This window comes from Sceloporus occidentalis, unplaced genomic scaffold (assembly GCF_023333645.1).
Source record: "Sceloporus occidentalis isolate IW3139 unplaced genomic scaffold, rSceOcc1.0.p SCAF_2, whole genome shotgun sequence".
Classification (NCBI taxonomy): Eukaryota; Metazoa; Chordata; class Lepidosauria; order Squamata; family Phrynosomatidae; genus Sceloporus; species Sceloporus occidentalis.
Window position 1 is genome coordinate 271,571,526 of NW_028316982.1, and position 17,760 is coordinate 271,589,285.

Genomic DNA, 17,760 nt, shown 5'->3' on the forward strand with positions numbered 1-17,760 from the left:
GTTGGGGCACTTCCAGGCTGGCAAGGTTGGGTTTTGCAGTCATTAACAAATGTAAATGCAAATCCCCAGCACTTACAAGATTGTAAATCCAGGCTGACACGCAGAAGTGCCAGAAATGGAGAAAATGGGCAAAGGATACCCTGTGGACCTGGCTGGAGTGTGGAACCAAGCCTGCCATGGCGACTTCTCTGTGGATTGATAAGATTAAAGCTATCTTTCCTGTCTTGGCATGCTCCAGATGTGCTGGACTGCAGCTCCCATCATCCTCAGCCAACATGGCCAATGACATCCTCCTGTGGCAGGGAGAAAAAAGTCATAGGATATCCAGGAATTGTACTATGTGGATCTATGGACTGACATCTTGTTAGTGACACATGTGAAGACAGGGTGAACCACTCACATACAGTGATTTTTTTTTGGGGGGGGGGGGCGGGGAGAATGCACAATGGTCTCTCCAGTTGATGGCTGCTTAAGCTGAGGTCTACATGGGGTGATTGCACATGGGACAATGCTTTAAAGCATGTAAGCACCCCTTGTCTCTATGCACTGCCTTTGAGCATTGCAGTTCCACAAGGGCTGGTCAGCCATGTGCACTAGCCATGGATCTCCATGTGCATATGCTGATATGCGCTACATGCACGTATGCTGATATTCAGCATAGGTGCTCTGTGACATGACTCCACTGGTGGATATTTATGCCGAAGGAATTAACAGCAATGGGAGGATCTCAGTCCTAATCTCCAAATCTGGGGGGAATTCTGAATTCTGCATCTCTTCAGATGTCATTGGACTGCAGTTCCTAGCACTCAGCACCACTGGATAGAGCTGATGGGCTTGCCAATCCCACAACATCTGGAAGGCTCCATTATCTCTTTACTAACAAAAAAATTGGCTGCCACTGAACAAAGCACTGCCTTAGGGGAGTCTTTCCCAAACTTTGCTCCTCCAGATGTTTTGGACTTCAAGTCCCCAAATCCCTGAACATCAGCTAAACCAATGGAGTACCTACCTGGAAGCATTAGGTTTGGGAATCTTTGCACTAGGGACTGAAACTGCAGGGGCCTCCAGAGGTCAATGGACAGCATCTTCCACCATTCATTACCCACAAACTATGCTGGCTAAGGCTGCTGGGAGTTGCAGTCCAACTCTTGGGAAACAGGAATCTCATCACTATATTCTATGAAGGAGGGAGCAAGACAACTCCTGAGCAGCTGCATAGGATTTTTTTTAACCTAGAAGTAACAATTTAACATGATTTTCACCCCAAGTTGAAGGAATTCAGTGTTGTGGGTGGTGAGGTGCATCTCTTTCTCACATCTTTCCAAATAGACAAAACCTGTCAGAATGTTATATACCCACAGGGAGCTGTGTTTCTTTTTTTGCATAACAATGTTAAGCTGTTAGTAAGTTGAAAGAATCCAAGGAGCTTCTTTTCTTAAGAAGGACAATTAACCCTCCGCCATTAAGGCGAGTAATTTCATGGGGGCCAATCCATCAGATATACAGACTGGGCAGGGAAACCCCCGATTAATCCTCTGCCATCCCACTTTTTCCAGCTGCTTTGAAAATGTCTCAGTTTCTCCCTCTTCCTCCCACTTTCTCCATTTCTCCAAGTGCCATCCACTCCAACCCTCTTCTTCCATGCAGGGAGACACCATCAAAACACTCCCGACAGATGGCCATCCAAACTCTGTTTAAAAACCTCCAAAGAATGAGACTCTACCGCCTTCCGAGGCAGCGGACAGCTCTTACCATCCGGAGGGTGGGATCTTTTTTCCTGTCATTTGAATCCATTGCTCTGCATCCTATTCTCTACAGCAGCAGAATATAAGCTTGCCCCGTCCTCAATATGGCACCCCTTCAAATATTTAAACAGGGCTATCATATCACCATCTCAGTAAGTGACATGGATGATGCACTGCTAAGAAATCTAGGCTGCATTTGCATTTCAGATTTAATGCAGCTTGACACCGCTTTAACGTCTATGGCTCAATGGTGGGGGATCCTGGGATTTGTAGTTTTGGGAGATATTTAGCCTATCCTAGTCTCTGGAGCAGCAGAAAACAAACTTGCTCCATCCTCAACATGGCATCCCTTCAAATATTGTCATTGCTGGTCTGAATTCTATTATTAGTTCCCATTAGAGCTGACCCACTGAATTGATGGCATTTACCTATATGTTGACTCACCATTCAGCAATTGGTTTAATGGATTTACTCTCATTGATATTAACCCACGGGATTCAGGTCATTATTAGAAATGTTTTTACAATTACTTGGTTAAATCCAAGATGAGTCCTACCTACAGAAGGCCCACTGAAATGGAGAAGACTTGCTTGTCACAACAAATGTTAATCCTCAAGGACTACATTGGGTCTGCTCTCAGTAGGAGTCAAATGGATTTACCCACTAATAATAATAAATAGCAAACAACATTAACATCAGTAATAACTGGTATTGTCCAAATTCCCAGAGGGTTACTGGAAGGTGGAATGTCAGCCCTGATCACCAATGCAATTTTTCCTTGCACAGAAAAATGGACACCAAAGGGATACATCCACTAGACATGGAGGTTCTGCTCCAAGCTTGGGAAAGGTGATGTTTTTGGACTACAGCTCCCAGAATCCAAAATTACAAGAAAAGAAATTGCATCTAAACATTAGGAAGAACTCGTCGACTGTAACCTTTTGACAGCAGAATGGACTTCCTCGGAAGTTTCCACATTATGTTGATCCTATGGTTCTTGTGACCCTATCATTGCATTTTCTTGGCAAGATTTGTTCAGAAGAAGTTTAGAATCATAGAATCATAGAGTTGGAAGAGACTGCAAGGGCCATCCAGTCCAATCCCCTGCCATGGCTTCCTTCTGAGGAGACCAAGGTTTGATTCCCATCTTGGCCATGAAACCCACTGGGTAACCTTGGACGAGTCACACTCTCTCAGCCTCAGGGGAAGGCAATGGCAAACCGCCTCGGAACAAATCTTGCCAAGAAAGCCCCATGATAGGGTTACCATAAGGCAGAAATGACTTGAAAGCACACAACAGCAACAACAATTGTGTCGACTCACCATTCTACCACTGATGCAGGCAGTCTACTCTAGTTGGAAACAACCCACAGGATTTAGGACTAAGTCTGCATTAGCTGCTGCAGCCCTCCCAAATCCTGTATCTCCCAAGATGTGTTGGACTACAAGTCCCATAAGCCCCATCCAGCTCAGGGGTGAGGAGAGTGGGAATTCCAGCACATCTGGAGGGCAGTGAGTTGGAGCCCCCAGGATTGTTCTCAAATTATTGGCCTAAATGGGGTACGTTCCAACTTGCGTAGATGCACTGAGTCAATAGGGTGCAGCTTACTACATTCCCATTGACTGCATGGGTCTCCTCTAGCCAGGACTACAGATAGGGTGAAGGCCATCAAGTTTTGGAGCTCTTTGGACGAAACCTTCCACATCACAGACTAATCAATATGGACCTAGGAGCAGACCTTGGAAAAGTTGTTTTAAAACAAACAAACAAACAAACAAAATCCTATGACCTTGGGCAAGTCCCATGCTCTCAGCCTCAGGCAATGGCAAATCTCCTGTGAACAAATTTTGCTGAGAAAACTCTACGATAGGGTTGCCTAAGTTGGAAATGACTAAAAGGCACACAACAACAACAACAACAACAACAACAACAACAACAACAACTCCTGGGATCTCCCAGACCAGGATAGGTTTGTAAGAGAATTCTGAAAAATGGAGTCATATAGAATCATGGAAGTGGATAATTTTGCCCATCTGGTTCATCCTCCTTCTTCCATGCAGGAAGACACAATCCAAGCACTCGCTGTGACTGATGGCCACTTTGTTTAAAAACCGCCAGAGAAAGAGGCTCCACTACTCTCTGAGGCAGTGTCTTCCACTGCTGAACAGCTCTTACTACCAGGAAGCTCTTCCTAATGTTGAGGTGGAATCTCTTTTCCTGCAGCTTTGTGTCCTGTTCTCTGGAGCAGCAGAAAACAAGCTTGCTCCATCTTCCATATCCTGGGATTTGTAGTTTTGTGAAATATTTACCCTTCTATGTCAGAGAGCGTCTGCCACTGTTGAACAATTGCTTACTGTCAAGAAGTTCTTCCTAATGTTGAGGTGCAATCTTTTTTTCCTGCAGTTTGCATCCATTGTTCCGTGTCCTATTCTCTGGAGCAGCAGAAAACAACTTTGCTCCATCTTCATCATGACATCCTTTCAAATATTAAAACAGGGCTATCATGTCCCCTCTCCCTTCCTCTCCTAGCTAAACATACCCAGATTCCTAAGTGCTCCTCATAGGGCTTTATGGTTTCCAGACCCTTCAATATTTTGGTTACCCTCCTCTGGACACACTCCAGTTTTCAGCATCCCTCTTGAATTGTGGTGCCCAGGATTATTCCAGGTGAGGCCTGACCAAAGCAGAACAGAGTGGCACTAGTACTTCCCTTGATCTAGACATGATTCTCCTATTGATGCAGCCTAGAATTGCATCGGCTTTTTTAGCTGCTGCATCACTCTGCTGGCTCATGTTCAGCTTGTGGTCTATTGATTCATAGATGCCTTTTGCTTTATGCCATCAAGCCCATTGTCACCCATCCTATATCTGTGCATTTCATCCAAACAACCAAATTTTCTGCGTTCTGGATATGTTGGGGATTGAACCTGCACCTCTGGCATTCAAAGCTCTGTTGTTACCACTGAGCTACTGTATGTTGCCTCTGACAGTGAGCCACAGATTTCCCCCTGCTCCTGGCAGATAAACTGGGTCAGATGCCTCTGTAATAGTCATGGCCAACCCAGCACCTTCCATATGGGATGCACTACAACCCTCATCATCCCCAGCCATGCTACTTGGGGATGATGGCAGTTGTAACCCACCCCAACTTTGCAAGGACTGTGTCAAAGCAGACATGGTTATTTATATGGTTCCAATGGAGACAACGAGAAACCAACCAAACACTACAGCAACTGGCTAGTTGGCACCCAGAATTTAAGGGGGGAAAATACTTTTGGGGATTGTAAACCTGAGAATCCTTCAGCATGGCTAGTAGGTATGCTAAACTGAGGGGATTCTGGGAGTTACAGTGACATTTTCAAGTTCCGACTGTCACCATATGAACATTGGAGCAGAACTGTAGCTGGGTTTCTAAACTGTTTTGTTGTGGAGAAGATGAATAGACAGACAGATAGATAGACAGACTGATAAAGAGACCAATAGATAGAAGAACATCAATGAACGCAGAGTGCAGTGACCTTATCAGTCAGACACAGGGCAGTGTTACCCTGCAATGGACCCCACAGATCACATACAAAGAATAAATCATGCCAAAGCTGAGCATATTCTAAAATTATTGCAGTTAAGCTTTATAGAAAAAAACCAAAACCAAAACCAATCCAACCACAATGCAGTTCATAGAAATGCAGATTTCAATTTATTTGCTTTAGCCGGAAACTAACAGCAGCTTTGGCCAGCTGTTACCAGAAACTGGGAAAGGCCTGTCTTTGGACTGCTACTCCCAGAATCCCCAGACAGCTTGGGGAGTTGTAGTCCAAAAGGAAAAAGTTGTTCCCCGGGGGGAACCTGGGTATCTGACCTATCAGGTTTTCTGTCCTGTCCAAAACCACCCTCAAATCAAACTTATGGAAGAAGAAAGAAACTAGAAGGAGAACTTTTTTTGGTGGAAGGTTAGCGAAAAGCAGCCCTAATCTAGATCTTCGTCATAAATTTCGTAATTCAGAAAATGGTGGTTTCTGCATGCTTCAGAAACACGCAGGTCGCCTCGGCCTCTGGGGGAAGTACGGAAAGGTTGCTTATGGTTTTTGTCCCTTCCTTTGGCCTCATTTCGTTCCTGACAATTAATAATAATAATAATAATAAATAGATATGTTTTTAAAAAGTTTTCTCTAATGTCAAACAAAACCGGCAAGACAACAACAACCTCAGCTCCCATGAGGAAAAGGTCACACATCCCGTTCTTCTGCGATTGCGGCACACCGCGAACGGCCAACATCTGGAGCGCATTGGCGGCCATGGAACAGAAATAGTAATTTCGGGTGGGCGGCTGGGAAGAGGAGAGGCAATTTTGGACCAGATGCAATAAAAAAGCCCAGGAGGGTTGCAGAGTTGCGTTGGCATCCAGGTGGAGACCGGAGAGAGATAACAACAGCACAGAGCCAGCTGCAAAAAAAGTACAAACTCACCCCAAAGGGATGGCTTTGGTCCAGGAGCATCCGGCGGTCCAAGGCAACAGTCGGGGACCCCTGGCTTTACCATTATTATTTGGCCAAGGGGGAAAATCACCGGAGGCTTGTGCAAAGGATGGGTGGCATCGAGTTTCTTCCAGAAAATGAACACTGAGTCTGGGGGCTTCACCTTCCCTGACCATAAAGACATTGCTAAATCCCGAAACGCTGGCAACTGCAGGAGCCGGGGGAAGACTTGGAAAAGACTGTACAGTGGAAGACAATTTCTAACCTTTTCTCTCCCTGGGTTTTCTAAATGCAATTAAATTCCCTTTTTAAACTCTCTTTAGGTTTTGGAGTAGAAAGCAATAGGACCACTCAGTCCCATCAGCATTGCAAGCATAGTTGGTAGGGATGTAAGAAAGGGACTTTTTGACCCCAGGACTTGAACTCCTATAGGATGGGGCTGGTCCCCTCTCGCTTTTTATTCCCACAGACTTTTTAAAGATTTGATTTTTAAATGAACTTCTTTTTCATAGTTTTCCATCTTTTAAAACTAAATTGGAGGTTTGTTTTTTAATACCGGGAACAGTTAAATTCTTTTTTAATGTTCGTTTTTTGTATGCAGCGGGCCCTTGGTATCCACTGGGGTTTGGTTCCAGAAACCAACCCCCTCCCCCATGGATACCAAAATCTGTGGATACTCAAGTCCAATTAAATACAGTGGGGCATCATCATCATCATCATCACCACCACATTGGGCCCTTGGTATGCACTGGGTTTCGACCCAAGACCCCCGTGGATACCAAAATCCATGGATGCTCAAGTCCCATTAAATCCAATGGCATAGTTAAAATGGTGTCCCTTATGTCAAATGGCAAAATCAAGGAGTGGTTTTTGGAATTTATATTTTTTGGAATATTTTGAAGCTTTGGATGCTTGAATCCATGGATTAAAAAAATATCCGTGGATATGGAGGGCTGACTGTATATTGTTCTTTTAAATGGTAAGTCCCTTTGAGTCCCAATTTTGGAAGGAAAGTGGAATTCAAATAAATATAATAGTAACAAGAACTCCAGAAGTCAGCTGGAAACAGTGACGTAACACGGTTTTCTAGGACTGCAGAGGAAATCTGCAATGGTCCCCAAATCACTCACTCTGGAGCAGATGTTTATTGTAATGTGGCTACTTGAAAGAAAACCATTTCTATTGTACTTTGAGGCAGATGATGATGATGATGACGACAACGACAACAGTAATATCTAGGAATGCATGGCCATGATGACCAGAGATGCTGTCTTCAGTTATGGCTGCTATATGAAGGAGACTGGAGAATCCACTCAGTGCTAACCACCAACCCCCCAAACTAGGGATGCATCTACACTGCAGAAATAATGCAGTTTGATACCACTTTAAGTGCTGAACCTCCATCTTATGGGATCCTGGGATCTGTAGTTTTGCAAAATCTTTAAGCCTTCGCTACCAAAGAGTGCTGGTGGTGCCTCACAAAACTGCAAATCCCAGGATTCTGTGGGACGGAGACAAGGCAGTTAAAGTGGTGTCAAACGGCATCATTTCTACAGTGTAGATGCACTCCCCAGTCATTCTTCGGCTGTGTCTGCACTGCAGAAATAATGCAGTTTGACACCACTTTAAGGGTTGCAGCTCCATCCTATGGGACCATCGGATTTGTAGTTTTATAAAGCCTTCTCTGCCAAAGGCTGCCGATGCCTCACAAAAATGCAAATCCCAGGATTCTGCAGGATGGAGCCATAGCAGTTAAAGTGGGTTTGAACTACATGATTTCTACAGTGCAGATGCACCCTGTCTGGTACCTTTGGAATTCAGAGTAAAATCTGGAATGGATTCACCACACTACTGACATGGGAAGAAGGAAGGAAGGAAGGAAGGAGAGAGGCATCCATGCTCGTGGGCAGACAGGCATTCACTTGGAATGTATTCCCAGATAACAACTGGCTCAAAGTACAGCAAAAATGGTTTGCTTTTGAGTAGCCTTGGGCATCTCTGGGAAGAGACAATTCTGCCACATGGGCATTTGTTCCCTGAAGCCTAGGCTGCATCTGCACTGCAGAAATAATGCAGTTTGACACCACTTTAACTGCGGTGGCTCCATGCTATGGACTTTTTGGATTTATAGCTTTGTGAGATATTTTGCCTTCTCTCTTGGAGAGCTTTGGTGGCACAACAAACTACAAACCCCAGGACTTGGTAGGAAGGGACTATGACTGTTAAAGCAGTGTCAAACTGCATTAATTCTGCAGTGCGGATGCAGTCTAAAGACTTGGGTCCCAGCCATTTCTAAATGTAATGCTACATCAGGATCAAGACAATCCTTGCAGCTCCAAGAAAAGTTCTTTTGGGGTTTCTGGCAGGGATAAGGGGCAGATGGGTTGGGTTGGCAGGAGCCCCTAAATTTGCTTTGGTGGCGGCAGATGCTTTTCTCTGCTTCTTTGGTTGGAGGGAAGAAATCCATCAGAGCAGAAGGATGGCGATGGTTAGCCAGGAGAAAAGAATGGGAATATGATGTTCTTCCTGCTGGAGAACCATTTCCATGTAGAGAGACATGGAAAGTTGAGCCCAGTCCTTGCCAGCCTCTGCTTGTTGTTGTTGCTGTCTGCCTCCAAGTCATTTTTGACTTCGGGTGACCCTAAGAAGAGCCTATCATAAAGTTTTCTTGGCCGGATTTGTTCAGAGGGAGGAAGCCATTGCCATCCTCTGAGGCTGAGAGGGTGTCACCAAAGGGCTGCCAGGGCGTCCCTGGAACTTTCCTGTGAGATCAACATCACCCCGAAAGTGATGCCAGGGATGGGGAGCCCTGAAGAGATTGGACAAATCCATCCCCACCCTTGCCATGGAAGAAAGGCGCTCAGGGGGGCTTAGCAATGGGCCCTTGGCTGCCTCCTCCAAACGCCCTCCCAGAAGGGCAGGGACCACTACCAAGGAAGTCTAGCTGAAAGAAAGGCGCTGGGGAATTGAGCCATGGGCCCCTGGCTGCCCCAGGCATCTCCGATTGGCTGGAGCCCCGAAAGGCCCTCCTAGGAAGGGAAGGAGCCAGCACCGCGGAGGCCCTGCCGAGGTCTAGCCCCCCAGCCTTGCTCAGAGTCCCCCGGGGCTGGCCCGTCGGGGGTCGCTGTCCTGTTCGTAGCGGTAATGGTAGCCCTCCATCTGGTCCCGGCAGGCCTCGCGGAGGTTGTTGAGCCACCTCTTGATCCCTCGTCGGTTGAGGTAGAGGACCATCAAGAAGACCACCCCGATGAGGGCCAGGACGATGCCGAAGAAGACGTAGGAGGCGGTCTCCAGCTCAGGCTCCTGGGCCCCCGGGGGCTGGGGCTGCAGGAGGCCCCAGTCGGCAGCCTCCTGCTGCCTGCAGCCCAGCTGGAGGGGCCGGAGCCGTCGGAGGGGGCTCTCCTTGAGCCTGGCGGGGGAGGCGCAGCGGAGCTCGGGGGCGTCGGGGGTCCTCCAGGAGGCGTTGCGGTGCCAGGCCAGCAGGGGGCGCAGGGAGGGGCAGTCGCACTGCGAGGGGTTGGGCGCCACCTGCAGGCGGAGGCGGGGCAGGGCCAGCAGCAGCCCGTCCAGCCGCTCGGCCTCCCAGGCGGCGATGGAGTTGTTGCGCAGGTCCAGCTCCTCCAAGGCCGGCGGCAGGCTCCAGGCCGGCGGCGGGTCCCGGAGGCCGTTGCCCCGGAGCTCCAGGCGGGCCAGGCTGCTCAGGTTGAGCAGGGCCCCGTCCAGCAGAGCCTCGGCCTCGGAGCCCCCCAGCAGGGCCTGGTTGAGGCGGAGCGTGGCCAGGCGGCGGCAGCAGCCCAGGCCGAAGGCCGAGGGGTGGATGGCCCGCAGCGGGTTGTGGCTCAGGTCCAGCGTGGCCAGCGACGGCAGCCCGGCGAAGGCGCCCTCCTCCAGCCGCTCCAGGCCGTCGTGGCTCAGCAGCAGCAGCGTCAGGTTGGCCAAGGGGCGCCGCGGACCCCGGCCCGGCAGCCAGCCCCCGGCGAAGGCCGCCCGGCTCAGCCCCGAGAGCCTGGCCCCGACGATGCTCAGCCCCTCCGCCGCCCCAGGCACCGACTCCGGAGGGCCCTCCAGCCGCACGAAGCGGCACTGCACCGTGTCCGGGGCCCAGAAGCAGAAGCAGGGCGAGGAGGGCGGGCAGGAGGGCGGCGAGCGGCCCAGGGACCCCGACGACAGCAGCGCCAGCAGCAGCAGCCAGGGCCAGGCCCAGGGCCCCCCGGCGAGGGACATCCCGGCTGGCCTCGGACACTCAGGGGCCCCGGCCGCCCTCTCGCCCCAGGGCAGCCCCCCAGGGCCAGGGCCCCTGCTCCATGGAGAGGACCCGGGGCTGGGCTTGGGCGGCAGGGGAGAAGCAGGGAGGCCTCAGGCGGCCCAGAGGGCGGGGGCGGGACTGGTCTCCCGGGGGCCCCTGGAGAGGGCGACTGGCCAGTGCCTGGCTGCCTCGCCCTGCAGCCCTGGCCCCGGAAGGCCGAGAGGCTCCCGGCCGGGGGCCAGCAAGAAGGGGCCCTCGGGAAGGCTGCCAGTCCCTGGAAGAGGAGCCAGGCGGCAGGGGCTAGTCAGTGGCCCTCCTCGTCCTCCGGGGGCGGCGCTGGCTAGTCTCCAGGCGGCGGGGGCTAGTCCTGGCTCTCCCTGGAGCCCTGGCCGGGGAAGGCGGGGAGGCCCCAGGGCCCCGGGGATCTTCCCAGCGAGGAGGCTGGCTCCCTGGCAGAGGCGCAGCGGGGGCTGCTGGCTGGCTCCGGCTCCCCGGCGAGGCTGGAGGCTGGCCCTCCCTGGCGCCCTTCCCGGGGCCTCAGGCGGCTCCAAGGCGGGGTCGGCCCTGCCAGTCCTTGGGGAGGAAGGGGCTCCGGAGGGGCGGGCGGGCGGGCTCTCCCTCGGGGCTCAGGCGGCTGCAAGGCTCTCCTCTGGGCGAGTCTCCGGGCTGCCTTGGCTAGCTACCCTCCTTGCTGCCTTCCTTCCTTCTCTCCTTCTCTCGGCTGCGAGGCTGGCACTGGAGGCAGGACGGAGGAGGAGGAGGGCGGGCTTGGCACCCAGCGCCGGGCAGCGAAGGCTGGCATCCCCAGCAGGGAAAGGGATTGGCTGCAGGGAGCTCCCCGGGAGAGAAGGCTGGCATCCCTCGCAGAAGCAGCCAGGGGCCAGGGAGGCTGGGCAGGGCACTCGGGGGGGGGAGGGAGGGGGCTCTTCCCTGGCATCACTCTCTGCCCACTTTTAGGACCGACTCAAACCAAGCACAGGACTCGCCCGGAGGGAGGCATTGGGGAATATTTGCCCAAAGGGAAAGAGAGGGCAACTCTTCTGCAGCCATTTCTCTCTGGGCTTTCCGATGCCCCCTGCTTTTTCCTGCCTAGCGATGGGGAAGGAAGGGGCACCCAGAGGGCTCTGGACCCGGAGAAGGACTGGGCCCCAGAAGTCTGTACATCTTCAGTCTTGCCAAAAGAGAGCCCAGAACGGGGCTCTTTTGCGATGCCTAGATTCTGCTCAGTTGAAGTTTGGCATTTGGGGACTGAAGAGATATTTTATTGGGGGGGGGGGGGCATGTCCTCAGCCCACTCTTGTATGGAATCATATTGGGACACCCCAAAGGGCATCCAGCCCAACCCCATTCTGCCATGCAGGAACTCTAAGTCAAAACACACCCGACAGATGGCCATTCAGCCTCTGTTTAAAGACCTCCAAAGAAGGAGACTCCACTACACTCGGAGGAAGGAGTGTCTTCCACTCTCAGGAAGTTCCTCCTAATGTTGAGCTGGAATCTCTTTTCCTGCAGCTTGCATCCATTGCTCCATTGGGTCCTATTCTTTGGAGCAGCAGAAAACAAGCTTGCTCCCTCCTCAGTATGACATCCCTTCTAATACTTAAACAGGGCTATCATCTCACCTCTTAACCTTCTCTTCTCCAGGCTAAACATGCCCAGCTCTCTAAGGCAGTCCTCATAGGGCTTCATGGTTTCCAGCCCCTTCACCATTTTGGTTGCCCTCCTCTGGACACATTTCCAGCTTCTCAACGTCCTTTTTGAATTGTACCCAGAAGTGGACATAGGATTATTCCAGGTGGGGCCTGACCAAAGCAGAATAGAGTGGCACTATTACTTCCCTTGATCTATTGATGCAGCCTAGTATCACATTGGCTTTTTAAGCTGCTGCATGACACTGTTGACTCAGGTTCAACTTGTGGTCTGCTAGGAAGGACTCTTTCCCATGCCGTCTTGTTCAGCCAGGTGTCCCCCACCCTATATCTGAGCCTGTAGCTACATCCCTGGAAAGAGACCCAGCAGAAGTTGGGTTGGTGCCTCTTCTTTGTGAGTGCCGTTACTTCTCCTATGTGAAGCCACTGGCTTCTTCCTGCATGGCATGGGGTTGGACTAGATGCATGGCATGGGGCTGGCATGGGGTTGGACTATTCTGTGATTCTAGATGACCTTTATAGTCCCTATTGGCTAGCCCAGAAGGCCACTGCTTTGTTGCAGAACATCTCAGGTTCTGCATCTTCTGGTAGACCTAGGAAAGAGTCCAATGCAACCCTCTGATTTGTCTTTTTGACGGCCGAAGGGACCCATAACACTCTCCTTCAGTACCTTATTTCAAATGAAAATGGATTTCCTTCCTCTTTCTTCATTGTTGAGCTTTCATACCTCTACAGAGAAAATGGAAATAATATGGCAGGGAGCTCATCTTCTAGTTTTGGGTTTGCTGCACTGGCGGAGAGTTGGATTAATCCAGTTTGAGACCCCTTTAACTGCCCTGGCTCAGTGCTAGCAAAGCCTGGGAGTTGTAGTTTATCATGGCAACAAAGCTCTTCAACTAAGAAGGCAAATGCCTCATTCCCAGAATTCCCTAGCATTGACTGAGCCAAGGCAGTTAAAGTGGTCTCAAACTGGATTATTTCTGCAGTGTGTTTTCGACCTATGTTGAAAAAGAAAGAATGGAGTTGCAGTCATTTTGGCTCCTTGGTTTTAGGTTGCCCTGTTGCGGCTAAATTGCACACCTTCAGATCCAGGAAACATATTCAGGGGTAGCCAGGCTAGCCATGCAGTAAAACAGAACAAAATCCACAAAGCCGTGATACCTTTATTGGCCCAGCTCCAAAGCAGAAAGTACATTATGCAAGCTTTTGGAGCTTGCATTATGAAAGCAGCGCTTAGCTTTGCACAGAACAGGGACAGCTGGATCTCAAGGGAAGTTACTTTTCTGTTGCATACAGAGAGTTGAAATTTTATTACCCATCTCTTATTGTTCTTTGTCTTTAATCCTCATAGTGGCCACACTGCAGAATTAATGCAGTTTGATATCACTTTAATTATCATTGCTCCATCCTACATTATCCTGGGATTTGTAGTTTGTTGTGGCACCAGAGCTATCTGACAGAGAAGGCTAAATCCCAGAATTCCACAGCACTGAACCATGGCAATTAAGGTGGTTTCAAACTGCATTAATTCTGCAGTGCAGATGCGATGAAATCATTCAGAACCATCTTAAATGACAATCTGAGATGTCACCTCTGTTCTCCTGTATGGTTTTTTTAAAATAATATTTTTTATTAATGCAAACACTAGATATAATTTAAATGCTACATTACAAGATACATACTTAAATTAAACATGTAAGCAAACAAACACTGCATGACAAAGAGAGAAACAAACTATGGTTATGTCTTAATTAATCCTTTGTCAATGACGCTTTCCTCCCACTTCCAACAGATCTTACACTTTATATGTGTTATTGCTTATTTTCTACTGTATGACTTTTAACATCTTTGCCTGATGAAGAAGCCAGTGAAGCTCCAAAGCTTGCATAATAGATTTTAGCTTTTCGAGTTGCCCCAATAAAGGTATCACTTGCTTTGTGGATTTAAGACTTAGGTCCAAAACACTCTACAGAAATAATCCCGTTTGACACCATCTTAACTGCCCTGGATCAGTGTTATGGAATCCTGGGAATTGTAGTTTATTGTGGCCCCAAAGCTCTCTGACAGAGAAGGCTAAATGTCTCACAAAACCACAGTTCCCAGAATTGCCTAGCATTGGGCCAGGGCTGTTAAAGCGGTCTCAAACTGGATTATTTCTGCAGTGCATTTTGGACTGAAGACCGCAGTGTGTGAATGTGTCTGTTAACATGGCAGTCCCATGAATTTCAGAGGGGTTTCTTAGGGAAGGAATATCCAGAGGTGCTTTGGCCAGTCCTTTCCTCTGAAATAAAGCCTACAGCAACTGGCGTTTGTTGGTGGTCTCCCATCCAAGTCTTAGCCAGGACAGACCCTGCTTAGCTTCCCAGATCAGTTAGGATCTGATGCCGGGTGAATGGGTGCCTTCAAGTCACCTCTTGACTTATGGCAACCCATGAATTTCATAGGGTTTTCTTAGCCAAGCAATGCTCAGAGGTGGTTGTGCCATTTGTTTCCTCTGGAATATCACCAACAGCATCTGGTATTCGTTGGCTGACTCCCATCTAAGTCCTACCCAGGCCTGACCCTGCTTAGTTTCCAAGATCCGACAGGAGATCTGGTGCCTTTAAGGTAGTTAGAAAGGGAAAGGTAGTTTTAATTTAAAAATGGGGGGGAGGTGATGTTACAAATGGATTAATTCATGAATTTTCATGAATTCATGAATGCATGAATTTTAAAGATGAATTTTATATTTAATTATTGTTCTAGATCTTTTAATATGTGTATTTTATGCAGCTTAATATGTGTATTTTATGGAATGATTGTGTTTTAACCATTTTGTAACCCACCTCAAGCCGTGAGGAGAGGCGGGTTAGAAATAAAATTATTATTATTATTATTATTATTATTATTATCATCATCATCATTATTAATTATGCTGGTTTATTTAGGGTGTTTTTTACTGTGAAGTTTGTTTTCTTTTAATCAGTACTGTATGCATTTGTATTGCTGTAAACCGCCGTGATCGTGGGAACGGCGGTATAGAAATAAAATCTCAATCAATCAATTATGATCATTTGTTCACTCCTTGTTGATTATCTAACATCTCCGCTTCTTCTTGTCTTGATTGTTTTAACTAATGGTTTTAATGATTTATTTTATATTTTATTACTGTTATATTTTAAAATTTTGTTATATTATGTATTTATTTGTGTATTGCATTTTATTATTTTATTATTGTATTGTATTTTATGGTGATTGTAAGCTGCCTTGATCCTATGGGAAGAGGTGGGGTATAAATTATTATTATTATTATTATTATTATTTGACTCCAGGAGACAGCAGCCGCTGCGCCAAGTTTGCAAGACTGGAGGAGGCCTCTCTTTCAGAAGGTGGCCACAAGTCAACATTGACTTGGTGGCCAATAACAACAAACCTCAACAAAGAAAGAACTTCCTCCTGCCCACCCTCCACTCCTTTCTTTTTTTAGCTGTCTTGAAACAGCACAACCTTATAAAGATTTCATCAGTGGCATTTGGAAAGGGCTTTTGTGGCTCTCCAGGACTGATGCAAAGTCAGGGGGAAAGGGGGCCTGGCTTTTATAGTTAAATGGCTGCCTCTCTGTGAGCTCCCAGCATCATGATTTATTCACTTTCCTCTCTTCTTCCCCATCTACTTTTGCACTCAATGCCAGGCAGCTTTCTGATCTGGGAACGGTTGGGCTAGAAGCCAGCCGTTGGGCTTGCTATCCTGGCAGTGCCATTCTGGCCGGTGGAATGGCACACCTCTCCAAACTGGATTTTAAATGATAAGTCAAAGAAACACTGGGGAGGGAGCCTTCAATTGGGGCCAGGAAGGCTTCGGATTCTGGAATCAAAGCTCCTTTGAGAAGTCAAAAGCTTTCATGGCCGGCATACATAGTTTTTTGTGGTTTTTTTGGGCTATGTGGCCATGTTCTAGAAGAGTTTATTCCTAACGTTTCATTAGCATCTGTGGCTGGCATCTTCAGAGAATGCTGGCAGGGAAAGGAGTCGGGTCACACAGTGTATATATACAGTGGAACCTCGCCATAGGCGGGCGCGCCATACGCAGCCTTGAGCATATGCGCTCAAGCCGTGGCGCGGGGCGGAAGGGGCGGCGCGTCCCATTCAGTTGAATGGGCGCGCGCGTCCCCGTTGCACCCCACGCACCTCCGCACCGCTGTGTACAAGCCCCATTGTTTACAATGGGGCTCGAGCATAGGCGGAAATCACCATACGCAGTGGGAAGCGGAACGGATCCCCCGCGTATGGCGAGGTTCCACTGTATATATCCAGCTGTCTTCCATGCCAGCATTCTAAAGAAACGGAAGTTCTCTACCAGCCGGCACCTCAGGAAGAACACTACCATCCCCACATCACTGTAGGCACATCTGTGCTTAAGTCCATCCAGCAGTTCACCTACCTGGGAAGCATCTTCTCCTCAGATGCCAAGATTGATAAAGAGATCAATCACAGATTAGCAAAGGCATATAGCGCATTCGGAAGGCTTCACAAGAGCGTCTGGAGTAACAAACACTTGAGGTGAAGCACAAAAATCAGTGTGTATAGAGCCATTGTACTGTCTATTCTCCTTTATGGGTCTGAAACATGGGTCACCTATCACCAACACCTACGACTCCTTGACCGCTTTCATCAGTGCTGTTTACGCACAATTCTAAATATACACTGGACTGACTATGTGACGAATGTTGCTGTCCTCGAGCAAGCAGGGATCACCAGCATTGAGGCCATGCTACTGAGGACGCAACTGCGCTGGGCAGGACACGTTTCTAGGATGAAGGACCATCGCCTCCCCAAAATAGTATTCTACAATGAACTCGCCATGGGTCAAGAGCGTAAGACGGGCACCCCAAAGAAGAGATACAAGGACTCCCTGAAACAACATCTCAGGCTCGGCCAAATTGATCACCAACAATGGTCCGCCTTGGCCTCGCATCAGGAGGCATGGAGACGCACTATCCACGATGCTGCAGCCTTTTTCAAAAGCTCACGGCGAACGAATCTCGAAGAGAAACAACAACACAGAAAGAACCGCAACCCGGAAACATCACCCAAAGAGACTTTCTGTTGTGCCTTCTGCAACCGGACTTGTTTATCTCGGATTGGCCTTTTAGTCATCAACGCGCTCCTTGTAGAAAGCGCGGGATGAGTCCTTCCTGAATCTTCATTCACGAAGTAAAGCCAGAGAGAGAAATTGATGTCAAACTTAATTCTGCAGTGCAGAGGCAGCCTCCCTTTCCAGACTGAGGGAAGTATTAGTGCAACCCTATTCTGATTTGGTTGGACCTCACCTAGAATATTGCGTCTAGTTTCTTTATCGCACAGGGACAGTTGGAAGTATAAATAGGTATTATCCCATGATAATAGAGCATTCGTAATTAAGATTTTCACTCAACGTTGCGATTAAACAGCCATTATCCCGGAAATATCCCAGGAATATCATGCAATTGTCATAAAGGTTTTCACACAATGTCATGTTGAAAAGTGATTAAAGTGCCATTAACCCGTGAATAACCAGGCAATAAACAGCAATAAATCATTCACAGGGAAATCTCAAAAATGCTTTCTTGCTGTTTATTGCCTGGTTATTCCCTGGCTATTCCATGGATAATGGCTCTTTTATCACG

General features: G+C 48.6%; 1 protein-coding gene across 1 annotated transcript; it reads right to left on the bottom strand.

Moving 5' to 3' along the window:
* Positions 1-4,580: 4,580 nt before the first annotated feature.
* Positions 4,581-10,569, bottom strand: TPBGL (trophoblast glycoprotein like). Its single transcript, XM_089513095.1, has one exon. It carries the CDS (start codon positions 10,443-10,445, stop codon positions 9,312-9,314), a length of 1,134 nt encoding a protein of 377 aa, XP_089369221.1. The 5' UTR covers positions 10,446-10,569; the 3' UTR covers positions 4,581-9,311.
* Between the last annotated feature and the right edge of the window lie 7,191 nt (positions 10,570-17,760).

Bases quoted from the DNA above. Each gene is read 5' to 3' on its own strand.
- TPBGL (XM_089513095.1), bottom strand. From the start codon at position 10,445: ATGTCCCTCGCCGGGGGGCCCTGGGCCTGGCCCTGGCTGCTGCTGCTG.